Below are 22,205 nucleotides of genomic sequence, written 5' to 3' on the forward strand. Positions count from 1 at the left end.
CACATTTACATGGAAAAAGTTTTTCGAACAACAACTTTTTCATGTTTTTCTTTGAAAAAATGCTATTAATGTTTAATTCGTTACTTAGAAACATGTCATGAACATGTCAAGCGTGAGAATTTACACACAAAAATGTTACGAGCAAATCATTGGGCCCTATTATAGAAATCGAATCGAGGATTCGATAAAATCACTATCACTATCACACCGAGTAAAATCTGAAATTATAGAAATCGAGGAAAACAGCTCGTTACTCTGCTCGAATATCAGTGGCGGTGCTGAAATATTTTGAAACGAGTTTGAAATGTTTCACAAAGCACTATAGAGAGGATGCCAAATCTTTTTTGGATACATCTCTTATGAAAACTATAAATATCTATGTTTCCAAAGTGTTAATATGGTTATGTTTTGGAGACAACTGATATACCCTCAACGAATGAAGCTTAATAGGCGTAATGCATGCATGAATGTGTAATAAAAACGACATCATGGAACAATTTGCTTTACAAAAAATCCACTTTTTTTAGCAACACAATTTTTTTGCATGTAATTCTTTTTTAACGTCGATTTCTTGTTGTAGCGGCGTCAATAGCTTTATTGTATTGGGCCACCACCTGTTCGCGATAGCGAACGGATATAGTAATAAATTAGCAAATGTGAGAGTAAAACATTCCAGTAATTTTCCGATGCAAGTAAGGAGCACGCTTGAAGAACATGTTCTTACATGTAACATCCAACAACCTCGCGTGGGCAGAATGAGAACAACGAAACTAGCGAGAGACAACCAACACAACTACAGGAGCGATGCTGATTGGTGGGCGCAAATACTGCGCAATTGAAATACGAGCGCATAGTTTGCGATGCAGTATTTTTCCTCATTCAAGTTCTAGATTCCATGAGTGATACATATCCCAAGTGAAATTTACAAAGCGAATAAAACCTAAAAAACTAGTAGTACTCATTTTTTAGTAGTTTAATTTCCAAATGAGCACAATTCCCTTAGAGACTTTTTACCAAAGCGAAATTTATTCCGTTGGCACAACACCAACATAGTGGTCCTTCGAGCCGGATGTAAAACATCCGAGTGATAGTTAGAAAAAAGAGAAATATTCCAGTGACAATATAGTTGAAGTGAACATTTATTACTGCGTCATTTAAATAAGTGAACGTTATAAGTCCAACGACGCAAAGTGTATTAAGTATTGAGTAAAAGTGCGTATAATTACTCAAAGATGCCGATCCAACGATCACCGAAGGAAACGCAGCGTTCCGAAGAGGAATCTGGACTCTTCAAAGGATTTCCTGATGAAGCCGCAGCCAAAGGATCCAACATTGCTGCCGATGCGGCAACCGCGTCGCAACTCAACCCGCTATTCCGGCAACGTAGACAGGTGTTTCAAAAGGTAATCCGTATCAGAGACATCGTAGACAATTCCGACATTCCAGTCAACATTGCCCAGCTGAGATTGTATTCCCGGAAGCTTCCATCGCTGTCCGAAGAGTTCTCCAATTTCCATAATAGAATCCTGGCCATCATTCCCGACAACGAAATGGAAACTCAAGAAGCGGAATGTCTACAGTTTGAAGATGTCTGTGATTTTACATCCACCATCGTAGAGGATTTACTAATGCAATATAACGCACCTGAAATTAAATCGTCAGCACCATCGCAGGTAATCATTCAGCAGCAACCTCTCAAAGCTCCTATCCCGACGTTCGATGGAAAATACGAGAACTGGCCTCGTTTTAAAGCAATGTTCCAGGATATAATTTCTCGGTGTTCTGATTGTGATGCCATCAAGCTTCATCATTTAGATAAAGCTTTGATTGGCGCAGCAGCAGGAATTATTGATGCAAAAACACTTGCTGACAATAATTATACCCACGCGTGGAATTTATTAGTAGATCGATTTGAAAATCCACGAATAATTATTGACTCACACATTGGAGGGTTATTGAACATGAAACCGATGAAAAAGGAGTCCCATGGTGAATTGAGAGAGCTGCTGGATACGTGCACCCGTCATGTTGAAGGACTTAAATTTATGGGACAAACAATCGATGTGATATCTGGCTTGATTGTTGTTAAGATTGCTGGCTTGTTGTTGTTCAAAAGGAATAGCGTGAAAGTGCATACTGCAACATTCGATAGCAACGTTATTTTATGCCAGTTCTGTGGGGAAGATCATTACAATTACTTGTGTCCGGAATTTTGTAAGCTGTCATTACCCGAGAAGTTGCAGAATGTGAAGGATTCACGAGTATGTTTCAATTGCCTTCGTCGTGGACATCGCATAGCTGAGTGTTCATCCAGAAAGTCGTGTTCGGTGTGCAAGAAACGTCATCATAGTTTGCTGCATAACGATGTGAAGAAATCCGAAGAGAATGCTGTATCCTGCGTACGAGACAACACTAGCGGGCCGACCGCCCATTCCCAACAGCGGAGAAGAGAAACTGAATCAACCGTGTCTTCTTCTTGTTCCTTCGGAGGTTCAACAATTCTGCCAAATGTTTTACTCCTCACTGCTATGGTATATTTACGTGGTAAGAATGGTAAAATTGTTTTATGCCGTGCATTTTTAGATTCCGGAGCGCAGACCAATTTAATCTCCATGTCCAAGTATAATGAATTGGGTCTGGAAGGGATTCCGGTTAACATCGACATTGTAGGTGTCAGTAGTGCTCGCAGTAAATCCAATCGTTTAGTAGAAGTTAGTCTCATGTCCACCTATAATAATTATGAAACAGAATTGAAATGTTTAGTTACTCCCAAGATCACAGGAACATTACCTCGTAGCCAAATTGACATCGCCAAGTGGAACATTCCTACTAATTTACATATGGCTGATCCTCAATTTCATAAACCCGCAGAAGTGGACTTATTGATTGGTATAGGTCATTTCTTCAAGTTATTGAAAGGCGGATATATTTATATCGCCGAAGGACTTCCAGAATTGCGTGAAACAGAGTTAGGTTGGGTCGTGTCGAGAGAAATTCAGCTAGGATCATATGTCAGCCCTCAACATGTTAATTCTGTTACAATAGAATCTTTAGATACCATCATAAAGCGATTTTGGGAAGTAGAGGAAATAGAGACGGAAGTAAATCAGTCAAAGGAAGAACAGGAATGTGAAGAATTCTATCGCCGCACTCACAAACGAGACCAAACAGGACGTTTTATTGTGAAACTTCCGTTTCGAGAAATAGTAAACCAAATTGATGATAATCGATCACTTGCACTTCGCCGTTTCATGTTTTTGGAAAAGCGTCTTCGCAAGGATCCCGATATCCAACAGCAATATTCAGATTTTATTAAAGAGTACGAATCGTTAGAACATTGCAAAGAAATTAGAGAAGCAGATGACCCTCCAGGTAAATTGAGATATTACTTGCCACATCATGCCGTATTACGTCCAATGAGTTCCAGCACCAAATTGAGAGTTGTGTTTGATGCTTCAGCTAAATCACCTTCTGGTACATCTCTCAACGATGTTCTACAAGTTGGAGCAGTTGTACAAAGTGATTTATTGGCAATTCTCCTAAGATTTCGTCAGTATCGTTTCGTATTCACTGCAGACATTACTAAAATGTATAGGCAGGTTCTTGTTGATAGTAACGATACGTCTTTCCAACGAATATTCTGGCGTGATCAACCAGCGGATCCTCTTCGTGTTCTGGAACTGGTGACAGTAACATATGGAACGTCTGTGGCACCATACCTGGCAACTCGATCTTTAGTTCAGCTTTGTGAAGATGAAAAAGAACTATATCCATTAGCATCTCGTATTATCAAACAAGATTGTTATATGGACGATATGCTATCAGGTGCTAACACTTTAGAAGATGCGGTTGAAAGTAAACATCAAATCCAAGGATTATTACAACGTGGAGGGTTTCCAGTTCATAAATGGTGCGCCAATAATGGAACTATTTTAGAGGGAATACCAGAAGCGAATCGAGAAAAAGTGGTACAATTCGATCCAGAGTTTGCAAATGAAGGAATCAAAACGCTTGGCCTGATTTGGAATCCCACCAGTGACGAATTCCGTTTCGTAAACAATCTTCCTACTCTCATTGACAATGTATCTATCACAAAGCGACTTGTATTCTCAGATGCTGCAAAATTGTTTGATCCTTTAGGATTACTATCTCCTATAGTTGTAATCGCTAAACACTTGATGCAAAAAACATGGCAGCAAAAGTTAGACTGGGATGCACCTTTGAAGGGCGAGCTTCTATCCGCTTGGTTAAAGTTTCGAAGCTCCCTAGCTCTAGTGAATGAAATCAAAATTCCAAGACCAATTACTATTTCTGATTCTGAAGTTTATGAACTCCACGGTTTTTCCGATGCATCCGAGATTTGTGGTGGTGCTTGCATCTATGCACGCAGCATTAAATCTGATGGGACAATAGCAGTGCAACTAATATGTGCAAAATCAAAAATAGCTCCCCTCCATGAAATGACTATACCGCGTAAAGAGCTTAATGCGGCTGTTCTCCTTTCACGTTTAGTCAACAAAGTTCTGAACGCCCTCAAGATTGAATTCCACAGAGTGTGTCTTTGGTCAGACAGCCAAATAGTTTTAGCATGGCTGAAAAAACCTCCAACAATGTTACAACCTTTTGTAAAAAATCGTGTCGTGGAAATCACTCAAGAAAATAAACATATTGATTGGTACTACGTACGATCAAAGGAAAATCCAGCTGACATGATCTCAAGAGGGCAATTTCCTGGTGCTTTGAAACAAAATTCATTATGGTGGAACGGACCTGCATTCTTGCAGTTGATTGATTATGAAACCAGGGAAATAGAACAGATTCCAGAATCAGAACTTCCAGATATTAAAAAAATGGCCATAATAACGATGCCTGTGACCAATTCAGATGGTCTTACAGTATTCAAAAAATATAGTTCTTTTCGAAAATTGCAACGCGTCATTGCGTATGTCAATCGTTTCATAGCAAATTGTCGTATCAAGGAAAAGGAAAATCGTATACAATCAGAGTATCTGAGTGTTCCAGAGCTCAGAAAGGCTCTCCAATTAATTGTAATGATCATACAAAACGAAGTGCTAGATGATGAAGTTCAACGCGTAAGAGATAATGAACCTTGTAAGAAAATAGGTTCACTTAGTCCATTTATGCATCATGGAATATTACGCGTAGGAGGAAGAATACAAAGGTCTAAATTGCCATTCCATGTAAAACATCAATATATACTTCCTAAACATTACATCACCGATCTAATAATTCGAGCATATCACATCGAAAACCTGCATATTGGTCCAAGTGGTCTTCATTCCGTACTACGTCAACGCTTTTGGTTACTTGATTCCCGGTCTTCCGTGCGAAAAATTACTCGCAGCTGCATTACATGCTTCCATGCCAAACCAAGATGTGCTTCGCAGTATATGGGAAATCTTCCTCCAAGTCGAGTTACTCCGGCTGCCCCGTTTGAAGTATCAGGAATCGATTATGCTGGACCATTTCTAGTGAAGCAAGGATCGAGGAAACCCGGAATTACATGAAATGTTTAAACTTTTCAAAAACGAAGTAGCTGTTAAAGACGTTGGAGAATTTTGTCGAATGAGAGAAATAATGTGGCATTTTATTCCACCCGATGCACCAGAGTTTGTAGGTCTCTGGGAGGCTTCCGTTAAGAGCACAAAGTTCCATTTGAAAAGAATCCTTAAAGATGTACCACTAACGTTCGAAGAATTTTCAACACTGTTGACACAAATAGAGGCGATACTGAATTCTAGACCGCTTTTTGCGCATTCCGACGATCCGACTGAAGAAATAATTACTCCAGCTCACTATTTGATAGGACGACCGTTAATAGCAATTCCAGAACCGTCAAACGAAAATATAAACAAAAATAGATTATCACGATGGCAACATCTTCAGCAAATGCGAGAGCACTTTTGGAGAGTATGGTCACGTGATTATTTAGTTAGTTTACAACCGAGAGGCAAGAATCGCATTCGCCTTCCAAATGTTCGACCAGGAATGGTGGTCTTGTTAGAAGATAGGAATCTCCCCCCACAACAGTGGAAATTAGGAAAGGTGGAACATGTGTATCCGGGTAACGATAATCTTGTCAGAGCAATCGATGTAAAAGTTAAAGACACCATTTTGCGCCGGCCTATTTCAAAAATTGCTATTCTACCAATTGAAGACAACAAATCATCTAGTAAAGAAACAGTGATTTAAATTAATTATACGTTCTTCCGCGCGGGGGAAGATGTTCGCGATAGCGAACAGATATAGTAATAAATTAGCAAATGTGAGAGTAAAACATTCCAGTAATTTTCCGATGCAAGTAAGGAGCACGCTTGAAGAACATGTTCTAACATGTAACATCCAACAACCTCGCGTGGGCAGAATGAGAACAACGAAACTAGCGAGACAACCAACACAACTACAGGAGCGATGCTGATTGGTGGGCGCAAATACTGCGCAATTGAAATACGAGCGCATAGTTTGCGATGCAGTATTTTTCCTCATTCAAGTTCTAGATTCCATGAGTGATACATATCCCAAGTGAAATTTACAAAGCGAATAAAACCTAAAAAACTAGTAGTGCTCATTTTTTAGTAGTTTAATTTCCAAATGAGCACAATTCCCTTAGAGACTTTTTACCAAAGCGAAATTTATTCCGTTGGCACAACACCAACACCACCTGTGGCCCTAAATTCTCGCTTGTTGTGTGTAGTGTTTTCTTTACTTTTCACCTCATTGCAATCCAAATCTGTAATTTAAAAAAAATCATTGTTTTGCAAGACATTTCAGCTTTAGCATATGGTATAGAAAGTTTGGTATAGTATAGCAATAAAAAAGAAAATTGCTGACAAAGGTAACACGTACTAATGTACGCTAGCAGAAATAAGCAATTTTTAGGTAGGAAATTCGGTTGATAGTAATTCAAAGAATATGATAAAATTTACTTATGAAGTTATATGTATCGTAGAAGAAACACTTACTTTCTGCCATTCTGAACCAAGACGCATTGATGGTATCAGTGCATTAAGCTCTTCACTGAATTCCTCCCACTTTTCCTAATACCTCGAGCAATGTTTACTTCGCTTTCATTGGTTCAACGAGTCGTTCAAACTGCTGGTGATTTGTCTGTCCACTCATTTTCAGCCACTGAAATATGCGCTGGACCTTGTATAGACTATTCTGGCGGCACCGTAAAACAAATACTGATCGAAACCAACGAACATCTGTTGAAAATTGCATATATTTAAGCGATTCTGAAATGTTTTCCAAGGGAAAATATCAGGGACGCAAACGAAAACAAAATTATTATCCGAAGTTATGCAACAAGTGAACCAAACAACTCGAAAAGTTCTGACACTTGCATCGATAGCTATCACACGCTCGGTGCTATTGAAATGGTCGATTACTATAATAGTAAAATGGAGCTAACGAGCGAAATTCTTATTGCCTCGATTTCTATAATAGGGCCCATTGCCATTCTTTATTTGGACTTGCATAGACGCCAAAGCTGAAAATCGAAACAAGTTCTATCGTATTAGAAAAACTATAATTTGTAAGTAGAATTAAGTTGTTTATTGGAAATTTTCTCATAATAAAAAAAACCTATTGCAGTTTGAGCTGTACAACCACGAACTGCTACGAGAATTGAGTTTCTAACGAACATCCGAACAGCTATTATTAATAAAGCTAACGTATCAATGTAAAACTGAGATAAGAAAATAGAAATAAATTTAAAACAGAACTGCCCAACAGATTTTCCCAATTTTGTTTCCAAAAAATGGAGAAAAATCCATATTTGCTAAAACCGTGCTTTTTCTGTTTACGTGGTATGTGGAAGGGGCTGTCCTATGCTATTTCCTGAAGAAAATATTGTAACATCTATATGCATCTTCATCATGCATTATTTCCGGTAACACAAAAAACGATACTTCTTAGAAAACATTGCACGCAAGCGACCCAGAACTAAATTTATTGCTTCGTATTCATTCCTCACTGGGTCATAAAATATTATTGCTATCCGACCCTGTTCCTTGTTTACTTTCTGTCTCTCGTCGCGTGTACGCTTTGCGTACAAGCAGCGATGCGTCTTCCGCATGGGCCAACACATGGTTACCATAAAAAACATCTGGTTGTTTTTCAAACACCGTCGATGGCTTGAGTTTGGGTTAAGGATAACTTAGGTTATTATATAAGCTAGTTGGTAAGCAAAGAATATACAGTTGACGAGTTCACTTTTGACCATCGACATGCATCGACATTAATCCGAAAACTTCCCCTAGAAATTTTGTATACATGAATCTTGAATTAGCTGCTCCGCAAAGCTTATGCGATTGAGCCTTACAAATAAATTAATTTAAAAAACCTTTGTAACTAAGCCTGTAAAAATAAACAAATTCATAAAAAAAATACTTGATTAAAACTGATTTCTAATGAAAAAAAATTGTTCAGGAATTGAACAAAAAAAAAACGCCGATAGTTTTTAAAAGACCGAATATAAATTCTTTGTAGGTACTCGACGACACAAATTGTCCTAAAAATAATTCGAATTGACATAAACATTTTCGTTTGAAGAATAAATCGGTTTTTTATTAAAAGTAAAAGTTCGAAGGTTAAAACATAAAACATAACATAACAGAGATCAACTCTAGATTAAATTGCTCGCCTGCAAAGCATAATGTACATCATCGGAGCTTATGTTAAGAAGAATTTTCTGATAGATGTCGTTTCGGGCATTCTCACATATCAGCAGTCGAGAGGCACCTAGTCGACTACAGATTGCGATTGCTCGACCAGGATTCGGTACAGTTATTCCAGCAAACGCGGCCAGTGCTTCAAACTGCGAATAGACCCCTAGGAAGTTACATTCCTCGATTCCAGTGCGCGCAACCTGTTGTAGAGATTCGACATGAAAATTTTTGTGAGAAATCGCTACCGAGTTAGCTTACCTCCGCTGTAACAGCCTGCAAGAACAGCTGTTCCATACGTGAGCAACTTTTGATTGTTTGTACTTTGGCACTAGCTATCATCTCCCCCAGCGCATGTTGCACATGACCCATCGAGACGCTAACAAACTGACCAGTTTTCCGCGATTGATCATCTGCTACTTCGGTTGCGCGACGACAAATATCCAGCGCTCTCCGCGCATCACCCGAAACGGCGGCCACTTTTCGTGCTACCAGTTGAACAGCCTCGGCATCGAACGCGGACATTCCGGTGAGGCGAGCCATCACTATTTCTTGAAGCTGGCGGAAGTTGTACGGTTGGAAGGTGAGCCGCGTGAGCCCCAAACGGGAAGATATTTTCCCCATCAGCAAACGTTCGGGAAGATCCATCGTATTCGCAATTGTAATGACCACCAATTGGGCAGTATTTGCCGTAGGCCAGTTCAGCAAATTGTACACAACATCTTGTCGTTTGTTGCAGAGTATATCAAGTTCATCCACCAACAGAACGGTGGATACCCGGCGTGGCGCTTTGGTGGTAAACCTTTTATTGAGAAGATTGTACGCCTGCTCCCAAGCCAACGTTTTGCCCGTCAGTTGACGATAAATGTGAACATAAGCCTGACGCGGTTCTGTCAAACGCATTCCATTGATTTCTACAAATTCGAACTTAGGGATTTCTCCATCTCCCGCTAAGGCCTGCAGCGATCGGATTACCGCAGTTGTTGTCGCAGTTTTACCAGTTCCAGGTACTCCCGAAACGTACATACATCCACCGCAACCGTCAAAGATTTTGCCTTCAAGGAAATTGTAAATTTCATTGTACTCTTTCTCTCGACAGGGTAGGCTTTCTGGAACAGCAGAAACATGCAAACGTTCGCGTGCCATCGACAGTTGATCACCATTCGGAGTTTCGATAGGAAGATTCCGTTCTTGAATGTTAGGCTTAATAGCACCTGAGCGAATGAGATTCATTTTTGAACTACTTCTGGGAGTTGACTTAGAAATTTTTGAACGGGGGGTTTTGGGCTCATCATTTGTGTTGGACTTCTTCGGAGTTTGTTCCACTTTTCTAGAGCTACGTCTTTCTCCCGAAATTTCTTCTATTATATTAGAGAGTTGGATGTTACGCTTTGGGGTTCCAGTTGCCTCAGTAGCCTTACTACTCGGAGTCTTTAGAATACTTTTCCGCCTCGTTCTTGTACTGGGCGTTGAATGTTCAGTGTCATCTACAATTATGCTTGATTTTCTTGTTTTCCTCGGCGATATCTGTTCGTCAATGGAGTCGATGTTTTCATTAGTCGAACGTTTCCGTGGAGTTTTCTGTCGAGCGACATCATTTGCCACCTTTTTCTGTTGTGAAAGTCTTAATTTGATCTTCATTCCAGCAGCGTTCTCCGATCCATCGTTCACAATTGAGTAATTCGGCATATCCATATCGGAAGACACCGGAGATTCACAACGAAGACTAGCATTCAAATTTCTCCGGAAACTTCCCGTCTTCCTTCTAACATTATTTCTTCGTGCAATTTTCGACGGAGAACCGTTCTCATCGCCACTGATGTCAACCTCGCTGAAACTTTCTGTTACCTCGTCAAGCTTTTTCTTAATGGAATCAGTTACTGTTTCAACAACTTTAACAATCCATTTGTCGTCGTTCAAAGCTTTCTGTGCTGTTTGAATTTCCTCATCATTGAAACTGTCCACATCGATAAATTCTATGGATTTCGAGCGAGTCGTTCTTGATTTTGGAGTTTTCTGGGCACTAGCACTAACGCTGGAACGATGACTGCTCTTTTCTAGCACTGATTTACGTTTGCGTGGAGTAAACTGCTTGGTACCATTCGTGAGCGCTTCCAAATACATTCTTCTCGAACCTGATGCCTGTGTTAGTCTGTAGCGTGCAATGAAAACCGGTAAACTAGTGGTTATCCTAGCCACCGCATCCGAAACAACCGACATTGGATCCAGTGTTTCAACACGGCATAATCCAAAAATAGTTTCGATCGAAATATCTGGGTTGAAACGCGAATCCTCCATTATCTCTTTGTCAAAATCAAATGCATAGTTTTCATCATTCAGAATTCTGGTTGGCATTGCCGCTGGACGTGAATACCACTGCACGATGGCTCGGCATGAGTCAACATTCGGGTTTTCATTCAGTAAGTCATACATATGCTCGATTCGCGCAATATCACAGCCAGAAATTAAATCGGGTTCGGCACTGTCCATGTTGGAAACAAGCACGTAGTTTCCCACCTCCAGCGTTAGTGCTCCGAAGATACATTTTCTATAAATGAAGACTATCGTTATCACCACTAGATTTCGTGTCCGTTTATTACCTGTAGAAAATGGCCGTTTTCGTCCTAAATGTACGTTCGATTTCTGGTTCGTATTGTTTTCCAACCCAGCTTATAAGACACTTGTTATTATTATTCAACTTTTGCTTCATTTTTAACCAAAACCACACGTTCCACTATATATTTATATATTTCCAGTCACAACCAACAACAAGAAAAAATACAATGGTATCTCTCTGTCGCAAGCAAATCAATTGTTTTGCTCCTGCGGTTGATGTTGAATGATTCGCGCGGAATTTTTTGCCGCCAAATTGTTAATCACCTCCCGACAGGGATGCCAGAGGCGAAGACTTTGCTCACTTCGAAAACACTTCAAAGTATGTACACTCTAAGAAAAAATTCGTATACATAACGATTTTTCGGTAAATGCTACCAATCTAATACTTATGACAGACATACAGCTGTACTAGCGTTGTACTTCGAAAATTGTATGTCTGTCACCATGTACAGCGCTAGAACCATGCAAGCAACTCGGTACAATCGCTGTACCTGTACCGACCTGTTTTACCGCTGTACATGGCTACAGTTGTCTTGTGCGCAGCGCCATAGACGGTTAGTGGTGGGTAGCATGAATAAGCAGAATCAAATCACTTGATAAACGTTCTTTTCATTGAATTTCTCTTAAGTTAATAACTCGGTTTGGAAACTTGTTTGTTGTGTTTGATAGTAACCTTTTCCATTGAAATATGTGATGGAAATTGGAAAAATATCTGATTGTCAGTTTGACCATACGGTACAATGTACAACCAAAGTATGTCTGTCATGGTACGATGGTACCTGTACAACGCTGTACACGTACAACGCAAGTACAGCTGTATGTCTGTCCCTGGAATAAGTGGTGCGGACTCAATTCACTTCATTTTCAAGCAAACTCGTGCATTTTTTCAAGCTTTTTCTTGCAATAAATTCTCAAACCACCAGAGATGCCAGATTTACAGATATGTTTCTAAATTCGCAGACATATCTGTAAAATACTTTTTATTTTTGTTGCAGACTTTTTGGATATAACAATATTTCACAGGTGTATGAAAAATGAGAGGCTCTATTCATCAAATTAAAGATATTTGACTCACCGTATGACATTTTTCCATAGTTTTAATACATAAAAAGTTTTCATATTTGGTTTATATCAATACACATGACGTTAGACCTATTTTTGAGTAATTCATTAACACTTTGCCGTCCGGCGTAACCACAATGGTTACGTTCGCAAAATAGGTCGAACCGAAGTGATGATGCAGCATAGTATCGCTCAGTGGTCGACGACAGAACTTCAGTATATTTTGCATTCTGTTGGTGTTTTGTTTGGTAACAATAACTTGTACACGTCAACATTTCTTATGATTTCATAAGTACTTTTGCCCTGACATCATTGGAGACGAAAGAGACGATACGATTCTTCACGATGAATGAAAAATTGCATTCATTTACTAATAATACTATACATTTACTATACTACACTTCGAAATTCATTACAGTGAGGGAACAGAGTCGAGAACCTTTGAGAACTATCGACGAGTTTGGTAAAACTTAACAGATTGTAATTTTTCGAAAATGTCAAAAACGAACGGCGACAAACCAAGTAAACCAAATTAGCGCTGTCGGCGCCGAGCGAATAATTTTTAGCAAAAGTGTGGACGGCAACATGTGCGTGGCTAATTTCCTTAAAAATGACTCTCCTGGAGGGGTCTCTTTTAAGTAAACGACAATGAGTTGATTCTCAAAGCCCTGACTGAACATCTTTGAGTAATATTAAGATTGATTACATACAAGCGATAGCGGAGATCGTTTCATCCCAGTTCATGAGCATCCCTTCAACCTCGCACTGTTATCCTATATCTATCTATATAAATAAAATTAAAAGCTAAATCTGTTCGTAAGCGGAAAACCCGAAGAAGAGGTGGTCCGATTTTAGCCTCCTTTATTTTGTTGTCTTCGTCTCTTCCCGTAGATCAAGACAGTGGAGAGCAAAATCAGAAAATTTTCGGAAAACTCTGAAGGAATGTCGGAAAATTTGGAAAATTGAATTCGCATATGACCGAAAATTACATCATGATAAGCGTTGTTAAGCCATTCGATTTTTGCGTTAGCGAAGTTGATCTTTGTTCGAGAGTGGAAATGCATTTTCAGGCAAAACAACGCATTCTCTATCTTCTATCTATCTATCTATATAAAATGGTAGAAATGGAAGGCCAAACGTGTTGTTAATCGCAAAATCCGAAGAAGAAGAGGTCCCTTTTGAGCCATCTTCATTTTGTTGTATTTGTTGTATTCTACCCATAGAACAATGTTATGATAAGAAAAAGTTTAGAAATTCGTTCTAAAAAATTCATATAAAAACAATAATTTTGGGCGGGACGAAGTTCACCGGGTCAGCTAGTGTACATATTTACAGCCATCCCATGCGTTCTCAAGGGGAAAAATGATTTTTCGGACAACCGGTTAACTTTGAAAAATCATTTCTTTAAAACGAAAAAATTGCATCTCTGAAATCGAGATATGTTATGTAAAACATCCTCATATTTCAAGGAAAAAAATAGCGTCTTCTAGTCCAAAGCCATGAATACAATCGATAATTACGAAAATAAAATCCTATTTTTTTGGAAGTTCAATATTTTTAAAAAGCTAGCTAATTGGCTTCATTTAGATATGTCACTAATCTAAACCGGTTCAGTGGTTGTGAAGTTATGAATTTTTGAAAAAAGTCAGTTTTGGGAAAAAAATATTTTTCGGACCACCCTAAATAGGAAATGGTCACCCTAACGAAAAAAATTAAAAATACGGGTCTAATGTTTTGCAATAAAGGACAAAACTACCACTGAGAACCACTATATCGGTTTGGCATGGAATGGCTGAATATATACAAAATATACAATAATGTACAAAAGACAATCTTAAGCCGGGTTCAGACGGTGCGAGTAAGCATACGAGTCGGTCTAGTCAGTTACTGCAGTGCAGCTACTCACACCGTGTGAACACATCATGCCAGTTATTGTCATGTGTGATCCGGCGTGCGAGCTACTTCAAAGTTTTTTGAATTTACTCGCACTTGCATGCTTCACAACGTCAAAAACAGAATTTAGCGTTCGAATCAGTGATGCCAAATGTAATGAAATGTCTCTATTTTTAAGATATTTGAAAATATGTGAAGATATTTATAGACTTCAAAATTATTGGAAAAACAAATAAAACCCTCATAGTTTCTAAACGAAATAATTGTTATTTCGTTTTGCACGCTGGCGGGGCACGCTTTCTTTTTGAGATAGTTTTCTTGAGAATCTCTAATATAGAATCATTATCAGATCACAACTTACAAAAAAAAGTATTGTTCTAAGAAACAGAATACATATTCGATTTAAAAAAGTACATTTTCATTCATTATTAAAATTTTTGAAGCGTATTTATTGCACCTGCAAATCGACTATCATTTTCATTTCACAAAATAAATAAAATTAAAAAAAAATCTTTTAGACTACCATTTATAACATCACATCCTTTCGGAATTATCTGAGCTATGGATGTTTTCGAGATTCTAAAAAATATCGACAACAATCCCAACGATATTCCAAAACAAAGGCACATCAATGTCATTTCTAATTTAACTCTTGCAGGTACAGCATCCCTCATGACTGTATCTTGGCGTTGTATTCGTGGAGCAATTAAATCCAACAGTTTTTTTCACTTGTTCAGGTGTTATTATCAACACTGCTCTGTAATCTCGGGGATCCTCATCGTAGAGTTCCTTCAATATTGTATTTGTTGCTCCTTTTCTTTGCATCTAATTCCTGGCCCGAATCCTTTTCTCTTTCTGCTTTTTCGGATAGTACCTTCAGTTCAAAGAAATTCAGCACAAAGTATGTATTTTTAAACACGATCAGCGTTTGTTTTGCTATAAAATTGTGTGATGATACATTCAACTGAAAACCTAAGATGAAAACTGCCAATAAAGAAGTCGATTTTGGACCAATCATTTGACAAATTCGGACCTGATTGCTGTTTCTGACTATTTGATGGACATTTGAAAAGTCGCCTGGCATCCCTGGTAAACCCGTGCCGTAGTATCTAGTTTCTCGCCAGCAGCTCACACTGTGTGAACGGACAAGGCGAGTCAACCAATTGTCAAGCGAGTCCACCGGGTCAGTAGCTGCTCATTGTCAAGTCAGCTACTAGCAACGTATAAATGGGCCTTTAAGCCGGGTTCAGACGGTGCGAGTAAGCATACGAGTCGGTCTAGTCAGTTGCTGCAGTGCAGCTACTCACACCGTGTGAACACATCATGCCAGTTAGTGTCATGTGTTTTCCGGCGTGCGAGCTACTTCAAAGTTTTTTGAATTCACTCGCACTCGCATCCCTCAAAACGTCAAAAACAAAATTTAGTGTTCGAATCAGGGATGCCAAATGTAAAGAAATGTCTCTATTTTTAAGATAATTGAAAATATACGAAGATATTTATAAACTTTACAATTATTGGAAAAATAAATAAAAATCTCATAGTTTCTAAACGAAATCGTTGTTATTTTGTTTTGCACGCTGGCGGGCACGCTTTCTTTTTGAGATAGTTTTCTTGAGAATCTCTAATATAGAATCATTATCAGGCACAATTTTCATTCAAAATTCACACACAACTTGCAAAAAAAAAGTATTGATCTAAGAAACAGAATACATATTCGAATTAAAAAAGGACATTTTCATTCATTCACTTGCAAATCTACTATCATTTTTATTTCACGAATTGGTACAAGCTGTTGGCAAGGCGAAATAAATAAAATTTTAAAAAATATTTTAGACTGCCATTTATAGCATCACATACTTCCGGAATTATCTTAGCTATGAATGCTTTCGAGATTCTAAAACATATCGACAACAATCTGAACGATATTCCAGAAGAAAGCCACATCAATGTCGTTTTTTGATTTCACTCTTGCAGGTATAGCACCTCTCATGAGTGTATCATGGCGTTGTATTTTTGGACCAATGAATTCCAACAGTGTTTCCACTTATTCAGGTGTTTTTCTCAACACTGCTCTGTACTCTAGAGGATCATCATCGTAGAGTACCTTCAGTATTACTTTTGTTGCTCCTTTTCCTTGCATCCAATTCCTAGCCCAAATCCTTTTGCCCTTCTGCTTTTTCGGATAGTACCTTCAGTTCGAAGAAATTCAGCTCAAAGTGTTTTTATACACGGTCAGCGTGTATTTCGCGATAAAAATGTGTAAATGTGTAATAAAAAACTGTCAATAGAGAACTCGATTTGGGATCAATCATCTGACAAATTCGGACCTGATTGCTGTTTCTGACTATTTGATGGACATTTGAAAAATCATCTGGCATCCCTGGTAAGCCAATGCAGTAGTATCTAGTTTCTCGTCAGCAGCTCACACTGTGTGAACGGACAAGGCGAGTCAACCAATTGTCAAGCGAGTTCACCGGCCCAGTAGCTGCTCACTGTAAAGTCAGCTACTAGCAACGTATAAATGGGCCTTTACGCGCATCGCAATGTACAAAATATTAATGAATCTACACTGAGAGGAAAATTTAGTAAATATGACGAATTTTTTGGTACATGTTACCAATTCTCTAGTCATTTTCTACCCTACTAATCATTGGTACATGTTACAAAAAAAGAATGGTAGGCACATATGCCAAACAAACTACAAATTGTTGGTCCAACATTGGTGCAATAACAGTGAAAATTTTGCTTCATATTTGTGAGAAGTAATCATCAGGGATAATGATAATATTTTTTAATGATTATTTTTAATTTAAAAATTGTATTTGATTGCGTTTAATTCTACATACTTAGAATACATTATACTAATAACTTATTCTATAAACAAGATCAATAATTCTCGTTGGAATCATTCTATAAACTGCGTACAAGAGGCAAATTTTAATCGCAGCCTCAACCACCTCAATTTGATGAGCATTTCCAAAGCAAGTTCCCGTTCCTCTTCCTGCTGCATCGCTCTGATTTGCATTAGCTGATAAGCAGCTGATTAGCAGAGTGACGGTAGAATTAGCACGTTTCATCTGTATTTTGTTCTCTCGTGTCCCTATGAAGAAAAGAAATACATATGTTAATGATATTAAATATGCAATAAATTATGTATGTTCACCTTAAGTTTTTTACGGTCGATGATGTGTTTAAGAAAGATTCCAATCTTAGCGACAAACTCGCCGTTACCTTCAATCCCATAACTTGGATGGTTTTTGGTAAATAAGTATTACGAGTCTGGGATCATGCCAGCTGTAAAGACAAGGAAAAAGGTCAAAAGTGTTGTAATGTATAGAATATAACTGATGTTTATCCTTGGCGGGAATATGAAAATAGTTTCCCGACCGAGGTGACTGATGTAATGATGTAAAAAAAACGAATACTTATCTCCGATTTGTTTATGATGAATGATTGTACTGCATATAATTTTAAGGTCAACTAAAAAAGAAAAAAATGGTATTAGGTCAATTTTCCCCGCCGAAAATATGAAAACAAATTCTCGGGGGAGATGAATACATAATTGAATTCAATAAAAACAAAGTGCTTACCTCCGAATCGCTTCGTCTCCAAAAGACAAAAGACAAAGTGCGCACATCACAGTTGTTAGGTATGACAATAAAAACAAACATACTAATGGTATGAAGTAAAATATACGAATTCCTGGTAGGAACATTCATTGCGTCTGACATCTTTTTTACGCAATTTTAGTAATATTTACAAAAAATGTGTATATTTTACCAATGTTTTTGCTACTAAAGATTTGGTAGCTGCTTTTACTAAACTATTTCTCCAGTGTATGAAAATTCACGTTAAAAGACATTTCTACAGATCTGTACACTTTTACAGACATTTCCACATTTTGAACAGACTTTCACATATTTTTACAGACTTTTTTCTTTTTACTTCGTTTGTTTTTATTTCGTTCGGAGAAATATTATATCAGGGAATGTGTACATTAAAAATGTGTTGCTCAGTGGAAGGCTGCCCGAATACGAGTGAAAATATCGCGTTAGCTTTTATCGTATACCCTCGGAAACATATTTAATGACGCGCTGGGTCGATTTTTGCGGAGACGACAAACTAGTTCCGACTAAGGCCATCGTAAGCGTCACACGCCCCGCCCAAGCCACACTGACGCCCCGCTGCAGTGAGAACAAAGCATAAGGGTTCCCGTATCTGTGGAGTAAGTGCGATGTTTCAATTTTTGAAAACCAAAAGTGTAGCAAACCTACACATTTTCATGTTCATTTTGATAGAAATACATCGTTACATTTCAACCCGAAAAGAATCCTCGTGAGAAACCGTAATGCTCCACAATTAAGCCGGTAGTTGACTCAGAAGATTACGTCCATCCTCAACACGAAACACAGATTCCTTTACCGCTATATTCATCACCAGGCCTAGCAGAACATAATTAAGCGGATTTCATTCGGTCAGCTTCACTAGCAAAGCTGTTTTCACCGACGTTAGAAAAAAACGTCTCCAAAACATTTCACTTTTGCTATGTATATACGTATCGAAATTCGCCAATGTCGAATTTTGCTCCCACATTAAAATCTTGGAGCGATCTAAGTGTTATTCGTAGGTTGTTTATATTCTGTCAGGTTCTGATACCTTGCAATATAAGATGCTCTTTAAGAGATGCAATGGTCAATTAAAAAATTGACGGAAAAATGTAGTTCGTTCAGTTTATAAGTTTAATTATTTTTGCCTTTGATAACAATACCTTTTTCATAGTGTTGATTATCATAAGAAAAATAACACTCCTGATCATTGGATCCTTTTTGACATTTCAATTGGATCTTTTTCGACAGCCGTTTTGATTCAGTCCGCACTACCTAGCTACCAATTTTTTTGTCGTACAAATTAATTGCCCCACACATACAACGTCCCGTCATCGTGAAAGAATAAAATATCGATATTCTCCCATGGAAATCGTATGGTAGCATTCACATACAGTTGACGGGACGGTTATATCATGGACAGACATATAGCTGTACTAACGTTATATCATGGACAGACATACAACTGTACTAGCGTTGTACGTGTACAGCGTATCATCGTACCATGCCAGACATACTTTGGTTGTACATTGAACCGTATGTCAATCAAATGAAAAAGGTTTTTGTTTAGCGTCTAAATTATCAAACACAATAAACATGTTTCCAATCTGAGTTATTAACTCAAGACAAAGTCAACGAAACTGACGGTTACCAAGTGTTTTGATTCGGTTTGTTCATGCTACCCACCACTAACCGCCTATGGCGCTGCGCACAGTACAACTGTAGACATGTACAGCGGTAAAACAGGTCGGTACAGGTACAGCGATTGTACCGAGTTGCTTGCATGGTTCTAGCGCTGTACATGGTGATAGACATACCATTTTCGAAGTGCAACGCTAGTACAGTTGTATGTCTGTCATAAGTATTACGGTAACGCTGTATGTATAATGCACTTAAGTGCGCTCTAGGACTTATTTTGCAACCTTCAATGTTACCGGTGATGGTGTGTGTGAATGCTATCATATGATTTTTTATCCCTTTTGTTTATTTTAGGCTCATTAGCATTTTAGCTGTAACAGAGCCGAATTTTAATCGTGTACATGTCAGATGTTTATCATATCTATAATTAGCACATTACACAGTTGCCATTTTTCGGCGTCAGAGTATTCCCTTCTATACCATTTGCATACGGTACACATTTACACAGTAGCCGTTTAGGCGTAAGACTTTTTCCTTCTGTTATTCCATTAACCAGTTAGACCACCGGACAGCGGAGACATTTGATTGATCATTGTTGAGTTATTTATAGAACAGCAGCCTGATGTGTCTTGCAGAGCAGAGCAGTTGTATGGATGAATCGATCTTATTTCGACCGTGGATCGATCTCCATCGCAGATGATTGTTGCGTGGACGTAGTTTTTCTATAACAACACAAAGATAGTCAATGAGGGCCCTGAGTTTTGAACTCACGATCGATCGCTTACTAAGCGAACGCGCAACTAATGTGGCTACGGACCCCCCATGATATGATTTTCATGGAAGAATATTTTACATTTCATTCCTTTACGTTGACTTCACGATGACGGGATGGTGTATGTGTAGCGCACTCTAAAGTGCGTCCCGTCACCGTGACGTCAACGTAAAAGAATGAAATGTCAAATATATTCACATGGAAATCGTATGGTAGCATTCACATATACAATCACCGGCAACTTTGACGCCGGAAAAATAAGTCCAAGAGAATAGTTGACGGAACGGTGACGGTGACGCTGTAAGTGTAGCGCACTTTATTCGTACCGCAGTGACATCGCATCGGAGTACATACGAACATTTGACTGTACGATCACTGACACAAAGAAACAAATTATTTTGTTCGCTCAAAGCAGACAATGTAAGCAATGTAATCACGCCAATACAATTCTATGTAGTTTACCCCGAAAATAAGTAGCTTTCATACAGTATTACATATCCCATATTTTGGGTGGTATATGATGCGCCTATGACAGTTAGGTAAGTTACCCTCAATTCGACATACCGAGGCATCACTCAGTGTTGCATTAGAGGCGGTTGTGATCTCTAATTGGACATTCGCGATAACAATAGTACTGTATCGACGTCTGGTGGCGACTTTCAATCTGGAGCCATAGTTTGGGTTCCGAACTCGATGTTCACAAAAGATGACCAATTAGAGGCGAAAATGCCCGATTGTTCGTGTCGTATTACAGGTTTGTCCAATTAGCTAGATGTCAAATTAGAGGTAATTTACTTTACATGCAAAAGTGGAGGCGATATACATAAGTGACAATTGCTTGAAAATTAATTTGAATGAATATACTACTTATACATGCATCTAGTACGACTATTGTCGCACGTATATAGGATTTACTACTAGAATTATTTTTATAACCGCCTCTTGATCGCATTCGTCAAATACCTCCTTCTTTGCTCCTGCATGTTTCGGCTCGCGGTACGAAGCCCTTTTGCTGGGCGTTCAGTTTCTTGAATAATTACCGTGGTTCCCAAGTAAGATGAAGCAACTTCATCTCCTTAAGGCCCATTTATACGTTGCTAGTAGCTGACTTGATAGTGAGCAGCTACTGGGCCGGTGAACTCGCTTGACAATTGGTTGACTCGCCTTGTCCGTTCACATAGTGTGAGCTGCTGACAAGAAACTAGATACTACAGCATGGGCTTATCAGAGATGCCAGGTGATTTTTCAAATGTCTATCAAATAGGCAGAAACAGCAAAAAAAAAATAAATATGTATAAAAATGTGTATAAAAATACTTCGAACTGCAGGTACTATCCGAAAAAAGCAGAAAGGTGAAAGGATTTGGGCCAGGAATTGGATGCAAAGAAAAGGACCAACAAATACAATATTGAAGGAACTCTTCGATGGTGATCCCCTAGAGTACAGAAGTTGTTGAGAAAAACACCTGAATAAATGAAAACACTGTTGGATTTAATTGCTCCAAAAAACCACGCCAAGATACACTCATGAGAGATGCTATACCTACAAGAGTGAAATTCAAAAATGACATTGATGTGCCTTTCTTCTGGGATATCGTTCAGATTGTTGTCGATATTTTTTTAGGATCTCGGAAGCATCCATAGCATCCATGAGGGTTTTATTTGTTTTTCCAATAATTTTCAAGTCTGTAAATATCTTCGCATATTTTTAAATATCTTAAAAATAGATACATTTTTTTAAATTTTGTATTCCTGATTTGAACGCTAAATGCTGTTTTGAGGGATGCGAGTGTGAGTAAAATCAAAAACCTTTGAAGTAGCTCGCACGCCGGTTCACACATGATACTAACTGGCATGATGTGTTCATAAGGTGTGAGTAGCTGCACAGCAGTAACTGACTAGACCTACTCGTATGCTTACTCGCACCGTATAA

General features: G+C 38.5%; 2 protein-coding genes and 1 long non-coding RNA gene across 3 annotated transcripts; 1 reads left to right on the forward strand and 2 right to left on the reverse strand.

The window, feature by feature from the left end:
- Positions 1–1,232: 1,232 nt before the first annotated feature.
- Positions 1,233–4,140, forward strand: LOC129766794 (uncharacterized). The gene is made up of 2 exons (XM_055767390.1): positions 1,233–4,052; positions 4,114–4,140. Exons 1-2 carry the CDS (start codon positions 1,233–1,235, stop codon positions 4,138–4,140), a joined length of 2,847 nt encoding a protein of 948 aa, XP_055623365.1.
- A 4,421-nt stretch (positions 4,141–8,561) lies between these two features.
- On the reverse strand, positions 8,562–11,552 carry LOC129767409 (origin recognition complex subunit 1). Its single transcript, XM_055768273.1, has 3 exons — positions 11,288–11,552; positions 8,949–11,235; positions 8,562–8,890 (listed from the first exon to the last, which is right to left on the reverse strand). The coding sequence occupies exons 1-3, from the start codon at positions 11,395–11,397 to the stop codon at positions 8,648–8,650; spliced, it is 2,640 nt and encodes an 879-aa protein (XP_055624248.1). The 5' UTR covers positions 11,398–11,552; the 3' UTR covers positions 8,562–8,647.
- A 5,682-nt stretch (positions 11,553–17,234) lies between these two features.
- LOC129764374 (uncharacterized) lies at positions 17,235–18,080 on the reverse strand. Its single transcript, XR_008741125.1, has 3 exons — positions 17,849–18,080; positions 17,422–17,738; positions 17,235–17,358 (listed from the first exon to the last, which is right to left on the reverse strand). It is a non-coding gene; the product is annotated as an uncharacterized LOC129764374 (long non-coding RNA).
- Positions 18,081–22,205: the final 4,125 nt, after the last annotated feature.

Source organism: Toxorhynchites rutilus, chromosome 2, assembly GCF_029784135.1.
Source record: "Toxorhynchites rutilus septentrionalis strain SRP chromosome 2, ASM2978413v1, whole genome shotgun sequence".
NCBI lineage: Eukaryota > Metazoa > Arthropoda > Insecta > Diptera > Culicidae > Toxorhynchites > Toxorhynchites rutilus.